This window comes from Agaricus bisporus (genome assembly GCF_000300575.1).
Source record: "Agaricus bisporus var. bisporus H97 unplaced genomic scaffold AGABI2scaffold_13, whole genome shotgun sequence".
NCBI classification, from domain to species: domain Eukaryota; kingdom Fungi; phylum Basidiomycota; class Agaricomycetes; order Agaricales; family Agaricaceae; genus Agaricus; species Agaricus bisporus.
In genome coordinates, this window is record NW_006267348.1 from 982,174 (window position 1) to 998,810 (window position 16,637).

Consider the following 16,637-nt stretch of genomic DNA (forward strand, 5'->3'; position numbering starts at 1 on the left):
GTAGATGTAGATGGAGCTGTCAGAGCGAAGCCTAGTGTAGCCAATGCCTTCAAGGACACCCCGGAGTTTCTTATTCCACTGCCTGGCAGCCTGCTTGAGGCCATAAAGCGATTTACGGAGCCGAAAGACCATGTTAGGACTACCAATGTGATAGCCCTCGGGTTGGCGCATATAGATCTCCTCTTCGAGTTCTCCATAGGTGAAGGCAGAAGAGATGTCGACTGAACGCATTTTGTAGCCTTCTCTAGCTGCAAGAGCAACAATGAGGCGTAGTGACGCAGGACGAAATGTAGGGGCAAAGACCTCGGTGAAGTCGAATCCAGGACGTTGGGAATAGCCTTTGGCAACGAGACGAGCCCGGTAGCGCTCAATTGAGCCGTCGGCAAGTCGTTTCACTTTGAACACCCAGCCAGAGTTGACTACCTTCTTGCCAGGAGGCAGTTCCATGAGCTCCCAAGTTCCGTTAGCCTCGAGATTGAATATCTCAGTGTTGCAAGCCTCAGTCCAGCAATCCGAGTCAGGAGACTTCATAGCTAGTCTATAACTCCGGGGATCAGCACCCGAGACAGCTCCAGCAAACTCAACTTCACAGTACTCCGAGTCAGCTAGCAGAGCAGCTTCGTCATCAGAGTCAGAGTCATTACCAGCTAAGTCTGGTTGTTTGAGCTTCCACCATTGACCAGGAGGCTTCCGAACTCGCCCAGTACGTCTAGGAACGTGAGGGGGTTCAAGGGGCGCTCCGGCAGTAGGAGGAGTAACTGGGAGTGGTGCATGGATTTGTGGAGGAGTGACTGGAGGAATCAAGGGAGGAATTACTGGAGGAATCAATGGGAGAGGTGGTAAAGGTAGAACTGGCTTCTCTTCAGGAGGAACTGAAGCGGACGGAGTGGGAGTCTTAGGACGAGCAGGAGGGAAGTGATTATCACCCCCTTCATCCTGTAGAGGTGGCGGTCCCGAGTGTGATGATGTATCATTAGGAGTTTGTAGTGGCTCTGGTAGGCAAGCAAATGACGGGACAGCCTCGAGTTGTTGGGCTTTAGAAGTGCCCGGAAAGTATCTCTCGTCGAAATCAGCTCTCTCGGAGATCACGGTTCGCTTTGTGACTGGGTTGTAGAACTTCCAGCCTTTGTAGCCAACCGGATAGCCAATAAAGACACACTTCTCGTAGTGAGGCTGGAGAGAATTGCGCTTATCTCGTTGTACATGGACATAGGAAGTGCACCCCCATACCCGGAGATGTGAGACATCAGGTTTTCGCTTATAGAAAGCTTGGAAGGGAGTAGTGCCCGAAAGCGAAGCAGTGGGAAGCATATTCCAGACATGAACCATAGACGAGATACATTCACCCCAGAACGAACCAGGTAGCCGAGATTCCGAGAGCATAGCAGTGATCCTCTCTCCCATAGTCCTATTAGCACGTTCTGCAAGTCCATTCTGTTGAGGTCTATTTCGAGTAGAATGCCTCCTCTCGATGCCAGCTTCCTGTGTGAAGGCTAGAAAAGCCTTAGACATATACTCGCCACCCTTGTCATCCTGTAGAGCTCGCAGTTTGACTCCGAGTTGAGTCTCAGCCCAGGATTTGTAGACTTTGAACGCTTCAAATGCCTCAGACTTTGCTTTAAGCAGATACACTGCCCGAAAACGTGTCGAGTCGTCGATGAAGGTAATCCAGTACTTGTAGCCTGAGTGAGTAGAGACTGGGAGCGGTCCGTGAAGGTCTGAATGCACAAGCTCAAGAGGAGAGCGATTGTGATTCAAGGAGGAGGGAAAAGGATGGGAATGCATCTTGCCAGCAAGGCAGGGCTCACAGATAGCATCAGGAGGCGAATTTGACTCGAGTTTCAAGCCAGTAACTAGCTCCTTACTGATCATAGACTTCACATCAGCGTAGTTGTGATGAATGAAGCGACGATGCCATAGCGAGATGTCAACTGGGAGAGTGGAGACAGAAAAAGCAGCCTCCGAAGTGAGAGTTGAGCCGTCGAGCTCAGCAGAGTTGTTGGGAGGATGGTGAGGAAGATGATGAGGGAGAGGATGAGGGAGAGGAATAAGCACCAAGAGCGGACGCTCTCAGTGGAATATCAGAGCCAGGAGAGCCAGAACCAGTAGAAACATCCCCAGGAGGAGTGGGTGGTGTCTTGACAGCTGGAAGAGCTGCACCTATCCCACTCAGATGGCCAAGTGGCCCTGTGACATTACTTTTAGATGTTCCAGGCAGTCTGGAGCGCTCCTGAGCGCGTTTTTTCGCGTTCTTTCGCTTCCTGCACCTCCTAGACATGTGCCCTACCCTCCCACAAAAGGAACAAGCGATTGACGCGTTCTTAGGGCCAGAAATCGGTCCTAGAGAGTGTGGAGAGGGTGTATGGCTGCCAGAGGGAGTTGTGGTCGATGTAGGGGCTCTCAGACGCGTCGGAGACGCGCCAAAACGCGTCGAAATGGTGTCACAGGCATAGGGAGCGTGTGTGCGCGATTGCGAGGCCATAGACGTCGATTTGAGTGCAGGGGAAGGGATAGAAGTTGAGATATAGAGGGGAAAATGGTAGATAGTGACAAAAAACGCGTTTTGAAGGCTGTTAGAAGCCGGGGCCCAACAACTCGAGGCTGTCCCGTCATTTGCTTGCTTACCAGAGCCACTACAAACTCCTAATGATACATCATCACACTCGGGACCGCCACCTCTACAGGATGAAGGGGGTGATAATCACTTCCCTCCTGCTCGTCCTAAGACTCCCACTCCGTCCGCTTCAGTTCCTCCTTAAGAGAAGCCAGTTCTACCTTTACCACCTCTCCCATTGATTCCTCCAGTAATTCCTCCCTTGATTCCTCCAGTCACTCCTCCACAAATCCATGCACCACTCCCAGTTACTCCTCCTACTGCCGGAGCGCCCCTTGAACAAACTGTGGACAGACTGTAAGAAGCTATATTGTGATATACTAACTTGTACTCACCTGTGGACAGACTGTAAGAAGCTAAGGCCTCTGAAGCGTCCACAGGGAAGTTCAACCATACATGACTAAGCTATCATGTGACTAAACTCGTCCGCATATCTCTAAGTCCACCAACTACACTTGTAGACTGCTTGTTCACTCTAACAGTCTGGAATATGCTCCCTACTGCTTCGCTTTCGGGTACCACTCCCTTCCAAGCTTTCTATAAGCGAAAACCTGATGTCTCACATCTCCGGGTCTGGGGGTGCACTTCCTATGTCCATGTACAACGAGATAAGCGCAATTCTCTCCAGCCTCACTACGAGAAGTGTGTCTTTATAGGCTATCCGGCTGGATACAAAGGCTGGAAATTCTACAACCCAGTCACAAAGCGAACTGTGATCTCCGAGAGAGCTGACTTTGACGAGAGATACTTTCCGGGCACTTCCAAAGCCCAACTCGAGGCTGTCCCATCATTTGCTTGCCTACCAGAGTCACTACAAACTCCTAATGATACATCATCACACTCGGGACTGCCACCTCTACAGGATGAAGGGGGTGATAATCACTTCCCTCCTGCTCGTCCTAAGACTCCCACTCCGTCCGCTTCAGTTCCTCCTGAAGAGAAGCCAGTTCTACCTCTACCACCTCTCCCATTGATTCCTCCAGTAATTCCTCCCTTGATTCCTCCAGTCACTCCTCCACAAATCCATGCACCACTCCCAGTGACTCCTCCTACTGCCGGAGCGCCCCTTGAACCCCCTCACGTTCCTAGACGTACTGGGCGAGTTCGGAAGCCTCCTGGTCAATGGTGGAAGCTCAAACAACCAGACTTAGCTGGTAATGACTCTGACTCTGACGACGAAGCTGCTCTGCTAGCTGACTCTGAGTTCTGTGAAGTCGAGTTTGCTGGAGCCGTTTCGGGTGCTGATCCCCGGAGTTATAGACTAGCAATGAAGTCTCCTGACTCGGATTGCTGGACTGAGGCTTGTAACACTGAGATATTCAATCTCGAGGCTAACGGAACTTGGGAGTTAATGGAACTGCCTCCAGGCAAGAAGGTAGTCAACTCTGGCTGGGTGTTCAAAGTGAAACGACTTGCCGACGGCTCAATTGAGCGCTACCGGGCTCGTCTCGTTGCTAAGGGCTATTCCCAACGTCCTGGATTCGACTTCACCGAGGTCTTTGCCCCTACATTCCGTCCTGCGTCACTACGCCTCATTGTTGCTCTTGCAGCTAGAGAAGGCTACAAAATGCGTTCAGTCGACATCTCTTCTGCCTTCACCTATGGAGAACTCGAAGAGGAGATCTATATGCGCCAACCCGAGGGCTATCACATTGGTAGTCCTAACATGGTCTTTCGGCTCCGTAAATCGCTTTATGGCCTCAAGCAGGCTGCCAGGCAGTGGAATAAGAAACTCCGGGGTGTCCTTGAAGGCATTGGCTACACTAGGCTTCGCTCTGACAGCTCCATCTACATCTACTCCAAAGGTGACATCAAGGTCATTGTGCCAGTATTCATTGATGACATTACTCTTGTCTCGAAAAGTGATGCTGCCATGGCCTAGGCTGTCTCTGAGCTGTCCAAACACTTCAAACTCCGTGATCTCGGGTCTACTACACTTCTGCTGGGTATTCAGGTCACTCAGGACTCTTCTACTCGCTCCATCTCCCTCTCGCAGGAGCACTACATCAAGGAGCTCCTAGAACGCTTCAATATGGATGATCCTAATCCTCTTTCCACTCCACTCGCTCCGGGATCTGAGCTCTCCGACATTATTCCTTCACTCGAGGATCAGGCTGAGATGAAGTCAGTTCCTTATCTCAATGCTGTAGGTGCCCTTCAGTATCTGGCCACTATGACTCGCCCCGACATTGCCTATGCTGTCTCCTATCGCGGGAGGTTCAACTCGAACCCAGCTCCAGCTCACTGGCTTGCAGTCAAGCACTTGTTCCGTTATCTCATTGGCACTATGCACTACAAGCTAGTCTATCGAGCTAGTGACTCGGAGGAACTCTTCACTACCTATTCTGACGCCTCTCACGGAGCCTGCAAGGCTACAGGTCGAGCTACGGGTGGTTATGTGACTCTAGTCTCGGGAGCTGCTGTGGGCTGGTCTTCTAAGCACCAGCCATTTGTGACTCTCTCGAGCACTGAGGCCGAGTTTGTTGCTGCCGTCGAGGCTGGCAAGGAGATTAAATGGACTAGGAATATTCTGACCGAGTTTGGCTTTCCTCCGACACTTCCTTCGACTCTCTTCGTTGATAACAAGTCAGGAATCAGTGTAGCCAAGAATCCAGAGCATCACGGACGCATGAAACACCTAGACCTGCGCTTCTACTGGCTCCGGGAGGCTGTTGAAGAAGGACTTATTGATCCTTTATATGTTTCGACTCACGAGCAAGTGGCCGACATCCTTACCAAGGCTGTGGCGAAGAGTGTGGAGATATCTCGGAATCATGTTTGATCGCAATTTGACCTTTCGCGATCATGTCAAATTCTATTCCACCTTTTTTTTTTTTTTTTTTTTTTTTGTAATCAACGTAAGTATATTTCAATACTACTCGTACGTCGGGTGTCACGACACGTTCCCGCGGCTTACTACACTCGCCAGTTTACAGAGGCCCAGAACTACAGTATTCTAACTACAAAAACGTATCCAGCGCGACGAGGTCAAGCGCTATCGAGAAAGAGAAAAAGAAACAAAACAAAAAACCAATCGAGACATTGATACATACGTAAGAGGCCCCGGGATAAAACCAAGCAGTCAGGCAATACATCCTACATAATACCGGAACAAAAGAGCACTCGCAGTCCCATATCGGAGTCAAACATATCAAATATGAAAGTGAAAAATTGAGGCAGACCCGAAGTCACTTGAAATCCTCAGAAGAAATTGTCCTCACCACTACCATTCACCCTCCTATACCGCTACACAACCTTCCCAGTTCTCCATCAGAATCCACCGACCCAACCCGGCGACGGCAGTCTGTACTCCATTAAGTCGAACGCGCGGGGAACTGGCGTTTAAGCCAAGCACGATCGAACCTATTTTTCCAAAACGGGCACACCTTAGCATCCGTCGAGGAATGTGAGCGCTTGTCCACTGGGCGTTTAGCCGCGGTACAGTTTGCGCATTGACGCACGTCGACGCGTTTAGCGTCGACACACTTGAAGTGATTGGCCTCGGAGTGAGGACCAGAGCAGAGGGAGCAGCGCGCACACTTGGCACGGCACTGTTCGGAATGGTGGCCCCAGCGCTGACAACGAGCGCAATGGACGGAGCCGGAATGAGGGCGAGCGCCCTTGATCTGACAGTTCACTCCACCAACGGAGATGAACTTGGAAAGGTAGAGTCGAGCATTGGAGCCCGACACCGTGTCGTGGATATCGACCCATGCAATTCTATTCCACCAAGTCGGTCTCTGCAGTTCGTTGCATGAAGTCGCTTGGAAACTCCAACCGAGGATTGACGCCTAAACAAAAGCGCCTCCTCTACATATCATGCATTCAGCCAATAGCGACTTTTGGATTACACTGTTGGTACAAACCGGGAACGAGAGCATTCAAAACCAACATCAAGATGCTTTTTTTTTTTTTTTTTTTTTTTGTAATCAATGTAATATATTTCAATACTACTCATACGTGGGGTGCCATGACGCGTTCCCCCGGCTTTACGTACACCTGCCAGCTACGACTACAAAGGTGACCCCCCCCCTGACGCGTGACAAGGTCAAACGCTGGCAACAGGGTTTAACAGAGAGACTTGGAAAGGAAATATCAAAGAAGAAGGACTACATAACGGTCCGTAAGAAAGGCCGAGGTAACGACCCGCCGTAGAAAGAAGAGAGAGTGTAAAAATAGAAGGAAACATCTACTAACAATAACGCACGTTAATACGCACGCTGTCACTTTGCTGGGAATTGCTTGCGAAGCCATTCCCGATCGAACCGATGCTTCCAGAAAGGACAAGCCTTATCTGTAGCGGAGTGGCTGCGCTTTTCCCGCTTGGAAGCGGTACAGTTCACGCAGTGTCGGTGTGCAACTTTGTCGTCGGGCACCATGAGAGAGTGAGAGTCCTCGCGATGAGGGCCTCCGCATAGAGGGCAGCGCACACCGAGGCGGCGGCACTGAGATGAGTGGTGGCCCCACCTGTAACACCGAGTGCACAGGACGGAACCGGAGTGGGGGCGAGCGCCGAGGATCTTGCAGTTCTTGCGTGCCACAGAAATAAACTTCCCAATGAACTTCTTAGCAGAAGTTCCCGAGACGGTGTCGGAGATGTCGACCCACGCTATGCATGAATCCGAATGAGGGGAGGTTCGCATGAGGCGAACGTGTTTGATGATGTCGGCTAGCGAGGATCCGACTGGAGATGCGAGCATCGCTTCGGAGAGAGTGACGTTCGTGGCTTTGAGCCAATCCTTTGATTTAGGATCGGTGATAGGAATGTCCACGATCTTGAGATAAGAAGTGGACGTGGGAGTGGATAGGGTGATCGGACCGGCGTTATCTTTCCCTTCAATGACGAAGTGTGCACGCACGTGTTTAAGCACGAACGCGCACTCAGCGGGAGTGGGGACACGGGTGGTGGCGAGGAAGGTGGATATCCCGTGTTCAGCAGCATGTTCGATAAGAAGGTCGTCGACCTTCAGATCAGTGAGTAGGAGGTTGTTGAGTTTGTTGATAAATTCAACCTTGAACTTGTGAGCCCCGAGACGAACATTCCTCGGGGGGGAGATGATAATGCCTCGGCGAGACGGGCCGTGGACTGTGTGTTTGCCCTGCTTGCGTCGGACAGGAGTCTTGGCATGCGGGGTGCGGACGGAAACGGCCGGGGCCTGAGACGGAGGCGGTCGTTGGGAAAGAATAGGCGGTGCACTATCAGCCGAAGCTGGAGCACTCGCCTTCTTGGCAAGGGGAGAAGGCGGGTTAAACTTGACCTTCTTAGGAGGGGGTTTGGAGGTAGGCCGAGGGCCGGTCTCCGGAACACGAGGAGGGTGGGGGGGCTGGACCACACTAGACCTGTGCGGCAAGGCATCAATGAGGTCGGCAACGGTGAAACCGCCGTCAACCTGAAGGGAGAGATAGCGCTCATCGCGCACTATCTTCTGCAACCCAGTGAGCATAGTACCGAGGTACCGCGCCGACTGGTGGTGTGTGGGGTCCAGAGTGGCCAGTGCGTTCTCTAGATTCCTGAAGTAAACACCCCAGAAGGGGGCGCTTGCGGGGGTGGGTGACTCGGGTGAGCGCATGTCTTGATCATCACCTGCCTTAGCCGGCGGAGTGCCAGCTGCAAGCGAGGTGGAGGGGGCAGGAGAGGGTGGCTGGGGCCGTTTACCAAGAGTAGAAGTGGTCTGCGCAGGGTCCAGACTACTTCCGGGGAGGTCGAAGAGTTCACCCCCATCGGCATCCCAATCAGTGTTGGGCGCGGGGATGATAGAATCCGGGCCGAATGGACGGACGTCCAGCGGGCCACCACGAGGAGGGTTCCAAGAGGTGATAGACCCCTTGTGTTGAAGAGTAGCCAGGATGGCCGGAGCTGATCCTGAGTTGGCGAAGAGGAATTGACGCTGATTCTCGTTCAGCTCGTCGAGATTGACATGGTCGGCCCACGAGGGGACCACCGCATCAGACTTAGCCTTGGGACGCTTAGGCTTGGGAGGCATTCAGGATGATAATATTCGCTACTCAAGGTACTTCCACCAAGACTTCCAAAACAGGAAGGTAGTGGTTGTGGTTCAAGGAGCGGATACATCAAGATGCTCCGTCTCACTCACAATCAAGGGGCGCGCTGGATTACAGGCGCGTTTCGAACTTCTCCAATGGGAGCCATGTCGGCCGTGGCTGGTCTCATGCCTCTCCACCTCCAACTCAAGAAGCTGTTTGAGAGATCGGTTATCCGCATCAACACGCTTCATCCGCACCATCCCGTTCTTTCACTATTAGAGCGGCGAAAAGCCAAAGGATCTACCCTACATCCCAACGCCTTGGAGCGCAAGTCCAAGACGATCCGCAAAGTCATCAAGTCTCCGCTTGATTCGGTGATTGACAACCCTTCCTCAGAGATATTCGACCCCCTCTCTGAACATATCAAACCTGGACATCGGCTTGTGGACCGACATCCAGACAAAGTCAAATTCGTGCTCATGCCAAAGAATCGCGACGACAGAGCCGAATACCACAGCAAATTGAACCTTGCTCCCGTAACGGAACCGAACGCCTTGCATCTGTTTACAGCAGGCGTCAAACACAAGTTCGATCCTAGCGTGCCTGTGCCGCATCGAACTTTTAGAATAAGAGTGAGAGTCGATAGACGTCGAACTCTGTCAGTGGAAGCTAACGGTTCCAGTAGATGTTGTTAAACCACTAGTATTGAGGTCTAACTCGACAAGGAACTACTTGTCGAGGCAAGATACTTATACTACTACAAAACGATTTGAAATCAAAGAAGTAATGGCTATGACATACGTATGATGTAATGCATGACGACGAAATGACATCATTGATGACGTCATATGGAAAGTGATAGAACAACTATTAATAGTCCAAATAGATCCGAGGATTTACCACTGCTAACACGAACCCACTCGCACATCGCGCTTGTCACAGTCTTCAAAGGACAAGCCATAACTTCTAAAACGAGGGCCGCTGGAAGGCGGGTCAACAATGAAACAATTGTCGGATGGTCTACATTTCTGGCATTAATCAAAGCGCACAAGAAGCTTCAAAAGGGATGGCCTATTTCCAAGGTCGTCCTTTACACCACGTCCTAGTTGATCGTCAAGAATCTGATGTCAACCAACTCCAAACTGCTCGGATCACAGCTATCTATTGCTGTATCCCTAGCCTTCGACGCAATCGCCACAGACTTTCCAGAGGTCGATATTGAAGTGCGAGGCTTTAACAAATCGTGGGCCACGGCTCCGGGTACTTATACAGAGGACTCGGGAATGTTACAGCCGTTGGCCCAAAGAGCATACTATTCAGCGGAGACCGCAAGGACGTTTACAGAGCGCTCTCTTTCCTTCCCTCAATCTGCCTCATATCATTATACCAGGCAGAAAACTACGCGAGATGCCATTCAGCTATGGCAAATTGGTTTCCAAGGAGTCTGCACGCCGAGCGAGCCGCCACCACACATGCCGTCTTCGGATGGTATAGGAACGCGCTTCGGACTTTTAGTCCGCTCGCAAAGATCCAACGTGCCGCCACCACACATGCTGCCTTCGGGTAGTATAGGAACGCGCTCAGGACTCGGGAACATTCAATGCGAGCCGCCACCACACATTCCATCTTCGGATGGTATAGGAACGCGCTCAGGACCTTCGGTCCGCTCGCAAATGCAAGGTTCATCATATCATAACCAGACTTGCTTCAAAGGTAATAGCTGGTATGAAATTACTGACAAGGAAGGCAACGAAGTACTTCCAAGTCACTTACAAGGCGGTCCATGGTTCCAAACATATCAAGGAGTCAAGGCCGCCAACAATTCGCCACTCTTCGCTCGTCTTATGCGAGTCATGTGCAATCACGCACCAATAGGGGAATACAGAGTGAGGTTCTTCCCAAAGGAGCCTTACAAATCATGTCAATGCGATCTCAAGTCACCGGAGACGCGACAACATCTACTTATGGTCTGTCCTCTGTTCGTGAGGCGGATCAATCATTACAACTTGGACGGAATCACTACGATAAGAGGCCTCATCCTCTTCCTCCAAGACAATCCCCAAGCGTTTAGTTTCGAACCACCGGAACTTCCGCGACATGCAGACGAAAGCTGGCCAGCGTATAGGAGAGAGTTGGAGTTGGCTAGAGACGAAGAAAACAAAAGGAGGAAGAAGAAGAGGCTTCCTCCATTAGTCGGACCGATCTTCTTGCACGAGTCGATCGAGTTCGTGAGGCATTGGAACGTGTGGGAGATAGATGACGGATGGGGGGACATCTTCTATGCGGCGATGAGAGAGATCAAGCCTGTGTCGCAGGCGGTGTTGAAAAGAGGTAGAAGACGGATGATTTTCTTTTATCTCGTGTACGAACGTTTCTGTTTCTATGTCTACCTTAGTGTACTTGTATTCAGATTCGAACAATTTCTTCTTTCTTTTTCTTTTTCTCTTTTAGCTTTGACTGAGTCAGCTGGATACTTTCGTGTAGTGTAGTTAAGTACAGGTGATGAAAAGTACGGGGAACGCGTCATGGCACCCTTTAAGTAGTTTTGAAATAAACTATGATGATTACAAAAAAAAAAAAAAAAAAAAAAAAAAAGGCTGTGGCGAAGAAGGTAGTTGAGTTTGCTGTTCCTCTATTAGGACTTGAGTAGACTGGCTAGATCAAGGGGGTGTGTTAGAGTGAGCAAGCAGTCTACAAGTGTTACTGGTGGACTTAGATATATGTGGACGAGTTTAGTCACATGATAGCTTAGTCATGTATGGTTGAACTTCCCTGTGGACGCTTCAGAGGCCTTAGCTTCTTACAGTCTGTCCACAGGTGAGTACAAGTTATTAGAACTCAATACAGCTTCTTACAGTCTGTCCACAGTTTGTCCTTGGGATTGCTCAGTCAATTCCTATCCGTTTGACTCGCTTCTAGGCTCGTTAGGATCGCCACTGCAACCGCTATCGTTCTACGTTTAACAAGCTGCTCGGACTTTGAGCGCGTAAGCTTTGGCTTCGGTAATTTTCATTACCCGGGGCGTAGTTGGGGTCTTGTCCAAATCGGGCAGGACCTCGTGGGTGCGGGGAGGTGTACGCGCGTCCCTCAACGCAGGATGGTCGAGGAGCGCTGGGGAAGGGGTGGGGAATCCGTACGTCGACTGGGATGCATCAAGGGGGGATGGGAGGGGCGGAGTCGTCATGAGTTCCACTGGAGGAGTAGAGAACTGATTCCAAATGTTGGACTCAGTCTGGCTGGGTACGGCGGCGGCCTTTGCGTCGTCGTTTTCTTCATCGCTGCTCTCTGCCACTTCCTCATCATCATCTGAGTCCTCAGCATATCTCCTCGAAGCTAGCCTCTCTTCCCTGAATTCCTCAAGCTCCTTCTCACTCTCCTGCGACGTAGGAACAATCTCTAATTCTGCTCGTTCCATGAGCGTCTTCTCTTTAGCAGCAAGTTCTTCGAACCCTGCTTCGATGAAATTCTTCCTCTTCGGTTTGGGCGACCCAAGAGATTTGAAAGTATCTTTAGCAGCACCTAGAGCTCCAGAAAGTTTAGAGCGCATACTGCTTTTAGAAGAAAAACTTCGAAATGAGCCCGTCGGCGACGACGGGCGGGATGGTCGGGCGGGGTACGGGCGATCGCGGTGATCACCATCGCTTCTTGAACCTGTACCACTACCTTCCTCTTTTGGAAGTCTCAGTGGCCACTAGTTATGAGTCGCAATAAACAATCTGCAATGGACGTTGACGCTGACGGTGACGAAGGCGACTGGTCTGATGACGAAATTCCGGAGGGTATGTACAATACTTCTATTGGACGTGCTCTTCTACAGGCGGCGGCTTGTATGGAAGACGAGCTCGAACTCCCGGCGGCGTCTCGTATGACGACGCCAAATCCTGCTAGGACTACTGGGTTCCCAGAGTCCTCCCTCACCCCCCTGTCCTACACCTCGGCTCCCTGACTGTTGGACAACCCTTCCCCAACGCCGTTTCCGTCGACCCCAACACCGGCACTGACTTCCACCCCCTCCTCTGGTCGTTCCCGCGTCCTGACCGCTGGTCAGAAAGGAATGATCAAACTCGTCAACACCTCGATCGTCATGCTTGACGACATTGAGCCCGAACACCCGCTGTATGTGCCGTTTACGGATTGCATATTGCGGGCAACACACACACTCATCAGATGTCGCGATCTCGATGGGTACAACACCTCCTCCGTCGCAGGCATCGGCTCCTTCAGTGAGCAGCTCGCGAAGATCATCGGGATGGTCGATCCGCCTCCACGGGCATTCGAACCAACTCCGCCCCCTCCTACTCCCTCGGGTACAGCCACCCCTCGGCCACGGTCTCCGTCGGCCGACATGGACATGACCCCGCGTAAATCGAAGAAGGCGAAGCCGGCGCAGCCGACCCCCCCTCCTCCACCCCAGCCTCCCATTTTTGGAAAGGACCCTGTTCCTTCCAAAAATAACTCGTACGCTAAGGCCGCTGCTCGCCGCCCCCCTCAACAGCAGCCTCTGCCCCGTCCTCAGGCTCTAGCCGCTCCCGCGGCTGTTGCCACTGCCCCTGCGTCCCAGCCTTCGGGCAGAAAGCGTAGGGCTCGTCACACGTGCCACGGTGCTTCGCGCCGCGGCGTGCAACTCACTCCCCCGGCCGGATCTTCTGTCTGCGCTGCCCATGTGTCCCCGGCCATGCTGGCCGAAATCAACTCCCATCTCCAGAATGACGTCAAGTCTGACGTCATTCTCGAACATGCAGAAGACTCTGGATCCAGCATATTCATTGCCGCGAGCCGAGTCCCTACTTCCTCCGAGACCGCGTGTGTTCTCAAACACATTCGGCGTCTCGTCACCGTCGCGGGCGTCGTGCCCATCAAGTCCACTCCCATCACTTTGACTTCCTATCTGAAGGTTATCGATGTGCCCATGATCCCCGCCGAGCCTAAGGTTTGGCAATCCACTCAGCGCAGCGCGTTCACCAACGCGCTTGCAATTTCACCGGTTGGCAAGGAGCTCTCTATCGCCATCAAACACGCTGTTCGCTTTATGCGGACCTCGGCTCACAGTGACACTTGCGTCGCGTGGGTCGACATCTGTGATTCTGTCGCGGGCACTTCGGCCCGTTCTTATATCGGCAAGACGATCGTCATCGGCGGTCGCAACTGTCAAATCCGCGGCGCAGCTCCACGGCCCGGCTCTGCCTTGTGCACTCGGTGCATGAGGTGGGGTCATCACTCGTCCGTATGCCGATCAAAAGGTATACGCTGTCCTCTCTGCGGGCTCCCTCACTCCGAAGCCGCCCATCACGAATACTGCGCTCACTCGAAGCGCGATCCAGAAGCCCGGTCATGCGTCAACTGTAGTGCGGCAGGCAAGACCAAGCGCGACCACTCTGCCACGGACACTTCGTGTCCGTTCTGGCAGAACCGATTTGATAGGGATTGGCTGAGGCACCAATTCCCTAAGAAGTGATCAACGCGTGTCAAACCGCGTTTCAGGGTTAGTAGCCGGGTCGGCCTCCCGTCAATTGTCTTCATTCTTCTTCTATGATTACCTTCCACTTGATATGCTTACGTCTCGTGTTCCGATACTAGGTGTGGTCTGTGCCTGACTGTTTAGGTTTGTCCCGGGGTCGCATACTGATGTATCACTCTTTTTCAATCGAACTTTTATTTTTCTTTTTCTCAAAGTTAGCGCTTGACCTCGTCGCGCAGGATATGTTTTCTTTTTCTCTTGGTAACGCGTCATGGCAACCTTATTCTCAGCACGTTGTACATAGTGTTCGCATGTACTTATATCGCTGGAATAGAAGGCTCGAACAGCCACTTGATTACAAAAAAAAAAAAAAAAAAAAGCGATCGTGGTGATCAGCCATACTTGAAAGCAATGGAGGGGTCGCGAGTTATCAAGCGTTATCCCTTAGAAACAAAATGTATTCCAACTAAAGTGCACGTCCACACCAATGTCCCAAAAGGGAAGGTGGTGGTAAGAGACAAAGAAGGAATGACACACAATCAAGGCAGGCGCTGGATTACAGGCGCATTCAGAACTTCTCCTATGGGAGCCATGTCGGCCGTGGCTGGTCTCATGCCTCTCCACCTCCAACTCAAGAAGCTGTTTGAGCGATCAGTCATCCGCATCAATACGCTTCACCCGCACCATCCCGTTCTTTCATTATTAGAGCGGCGAAAAGCCAAAGGATCTACCCTACATCCCAACGCCTTGGAACGCAAGTCCAAGACGATCCGCAAAGTCATCAAGTCTCCATTGGACTCGGTGATCGACAACCCTTCCTCAGAGATCTTCGACCCCCTCTCTGAACATATTAAACCTGAACATCGGCTTGTGGACCGACATCCAGACAAAGTCAAATTTGTTCTCATGCCAAAGAATCGCGACGACAGAGCCGAATACCACAGCAAATTGAACCTTGCTCCCGTAACGGAACCGAACGCCTTGCATCTGTTTACAGCAGGCGTCAAACACAAGTTCGATCCAAGCGTGCCTGTGCCGCTTCGAACTCACTCGCACATCGCGCTCGTCACAGTCTTCAAAGGACAAGCCATCACATCTAAAACGAGGGCCGCCGGAAGGCGGGTCAACGATGAAACTATTGTTGGATGGTCAACATTTCTGGCATTAATCAAAGCGCACAAGAAGCTTCAAAAAGGATGGCCTATTTCCAAGGTCGTTCTCTACACTACGTCCCAGTTGATCATCAAGAATCTGATGTCAACTAATTCCAAACCGCTCGGATCACAGCTGTCCATTGCTGTATCCTTAGCCTTCGACGCGATCGCCACAGACTTCCCAGAGGTCGATATTGAAGTGCGAGGCTTTAACAAATCGTGGGCCACGGCTCCGGGTACCTATACAGAGGACTCGGGAATGTTACAGCCGTTAGCTCAAAGAGCATATCATTCAGCGGAGACCGCAAGGACGTTCACAGAGCGCTCTCTTTCATTTCCTCAATCTGCCTCATATCACTACACCAGGCAGAAAACAACGCGAGACGCCATTTACTTATGGCAAACCGGTTTCTGACAAGGAGTCTGCACGCCGAGCGAGCCGCCACCAAATATGCCGTCTTCGGATGGTATAGGAACGCGCTTCGGGCTTTTAGTCCGCTCGCAAGGTTTCAACGTGCCGCCACCACACATGCTCTCTTCGGGGAGTATAGGAACGTGCTCAGGACTCGGGAATGCATCAAGCGAGCCGCCACCACACATGCCGTCCTTGGATGGTACAGGAACGCGCTCAGGACCTTCGGTCCGCTCGCAGGTTCAAAGTTCATCATATCATATCAAGTCTTGTTTCAAAGGTAACAGCTGGTATGAAATCACTGACAAGGAAGGCAACGAAGTACTTCCAAGCCACCTTCAAGGTGGTCCATGGTTCCAAACATATCAAGGAGTCAAGGCTGCCAGCAATTCGCCACTCTTCGCTCGTCTCATGCGAGTCATGTGCAATCACGCACCGATAGGGGAATACAGAGTGAGGTTCTTCCCCAACGAACCTTACAAAGTGTGCCAATGCGATCTTCGGTCATCGGAGACACAGCAACATCTTTTAATGGTCTGTCCTCTGTTCGTGAGGCGGATCAATCATTATGACTTGGATGGAATCACTACAATACGAGGCCTCATCCTCTTCCTCCAAGATAATCCCCAAGCGTTTAGTTTCGAACCACCGGAACTTCCGCGACATGCAGACAAAAGCTGGCCGGCATATAGGAGAGAGTTAGAGTTGGCTAGAGAGGAGGAAAATAAAAGGAGGAAGAAGCGAAGGCTTCCTCCACTAGAAGGACCGATCTTCTTGCACGAGTCGATCGAGTTCGTAAGACATTGGAATGTGTGGGAGATAAATGATGGATGGAGAGATATCTTTTGCGCGATGATGAGAGAGAATAAGCCTGTGACACAGGTGGTGTTGAAAAGGAGTAGGAGAAGAATGATTTTCTTTCATCTCGTCTATGAACGTTTCTGTTTCTTTGTCTATCTTAGTGTACTTGTATACAGATTCGAATGGTCTCTTTTTTCTTTTTCTGTTTCTGTT

At 51.4% G+C, this 16,637-nt stretch overlaps 7 protein-coding genes across 7 annotated transcripts; 3 read left to right on the top strand and 4 right to left on the bottom strand.

Annotated features, from left to right (window-relative positions):
* Positions 1 to 1,644: 1,644 nt before the first annotated feature.
* Positions 1,645 to 2,004, bottom strand: AGABI2DRAFT_228696 (hypothetical protein; the record flags this gene model as incomplete). Its single annotated transcript, XM_006456585.1, has 1 exon — positions 1,645 to 2,004. A coding segment is annotated over exon 1 (228 nt), but the record flags the coding sequence as incomplete, so codon positions are not given.
* A 3,924-nt stretch (positions 2,005 to 5,928) lies between these two features.
* Positions 5,929 to 6,508, bottom strand: AGABI2DRAFT_122534 (hypothetical protein; the record flags this gene model as incomplete). Its single annotated transcript, XM_006456586.1, has 3 exons — positions 5,929 to 6,354; positions 6,393 to 6,424; positions 6,481 to 6,508. The coding sequence occupies 3 exons, from the start codon at positions 6,506 to 6,508 to the stop codon at positions 5,929 to 5,931; spliced, it is 486 nt and encodes a 161-aa protein (XP_006456649.1).
* A 329-nt stretch (positions 6,509 to 6,837) lies between these two features.
* On the bottom strand, positions 6,838 to 7,257 carry AGABI2DRAFT_77902 (hypothetical protein; the record flags this gene model as incomplete). The annotated part of the gene is made up of 1 exon (XM_006456587.1): positions 6,838 to 7,257. One exon carries the CDS (start codon positions 7,255 to 7,257, stop codon positions 6,838 to 6,840), a length of 420 nt encoding a protein of 139 aa, XP_006456650.1.
* A 1,434-nt stretch (positions 7,258 to 8,691) lies between these two features.
* Positions 8,692 to 11,088, top strand: AGABI2DRAFT_122536 (hypothetical protein; the record flags this gene model as incomplete). Its single annotated transcript, XM_006456588.1, has 3 exons — positions 8,692 to 9,231; positions 9,706 to 10,993; positions 11,051 to 11,088. The coding sequence occupies 3 exons, from the start codon at positions 8,692 to 8,694 to the stop codon at positions 11,086 to 11,088; spliced, it is 1,866 nt and encodes a 621-aa protein (XP_006456651.1).
* Positions 11,089 to 11,558: 470 nt separating this feature from the next.
* AGABI2DRAFT_146421 (hypothetical protein) lies at positions 11,559 to 12,146 on the bottom strand (the record flags this gene model as incomplete). Its single annotated transcript, XM_006456589.1, has 1 exon — positions 11,559 to 12,146. One exon carries the CDS (start codon positions 12,144 to 12,146, stop codon positions 11,559 to 11,561), a length of 588 nt encoding a protein of 195 aa, XP_006456652.1.
* Positions 12,147 to 13,472: 1,326 nt separating this feature from the next.
* On the top strand, positions 13,473 to 14,042 carry AGABI2DRAFT_43156 (hypothetical protein; the record flags this gene model as incomplete). The annotated part of the gene is made up of 1 exon (XM_006456590.1): positions 13,473 to 14,042. A coding segment is annotated over one exon (570 nt), but the record flags the coding sequence as incomplete, so codon positions are not given.
* A 426-nt stretch (positions 14,043 to 14,468) lies between these two features.
* On the top strand, positions 14,469 to 15,626 carry AGABI2DRAFT_122539 (hypothetical protein; the record flags this gene model as incomplete). The annotated part of the gene is made up of 1 exon (XM_006456591.1): positions 14,469 to 15,626. The coding sequence occupies one exon, from the start codon at positions 14,469 to 14,471 to the stop codon at positions 15,624 to 15,626; it is 1,158 nt and encodes a 385-aa protein (XP_006456654.1).
* Between the last annotated feature and the right edge of the window lie 1,011 nt (positions 15,627 to 16,637).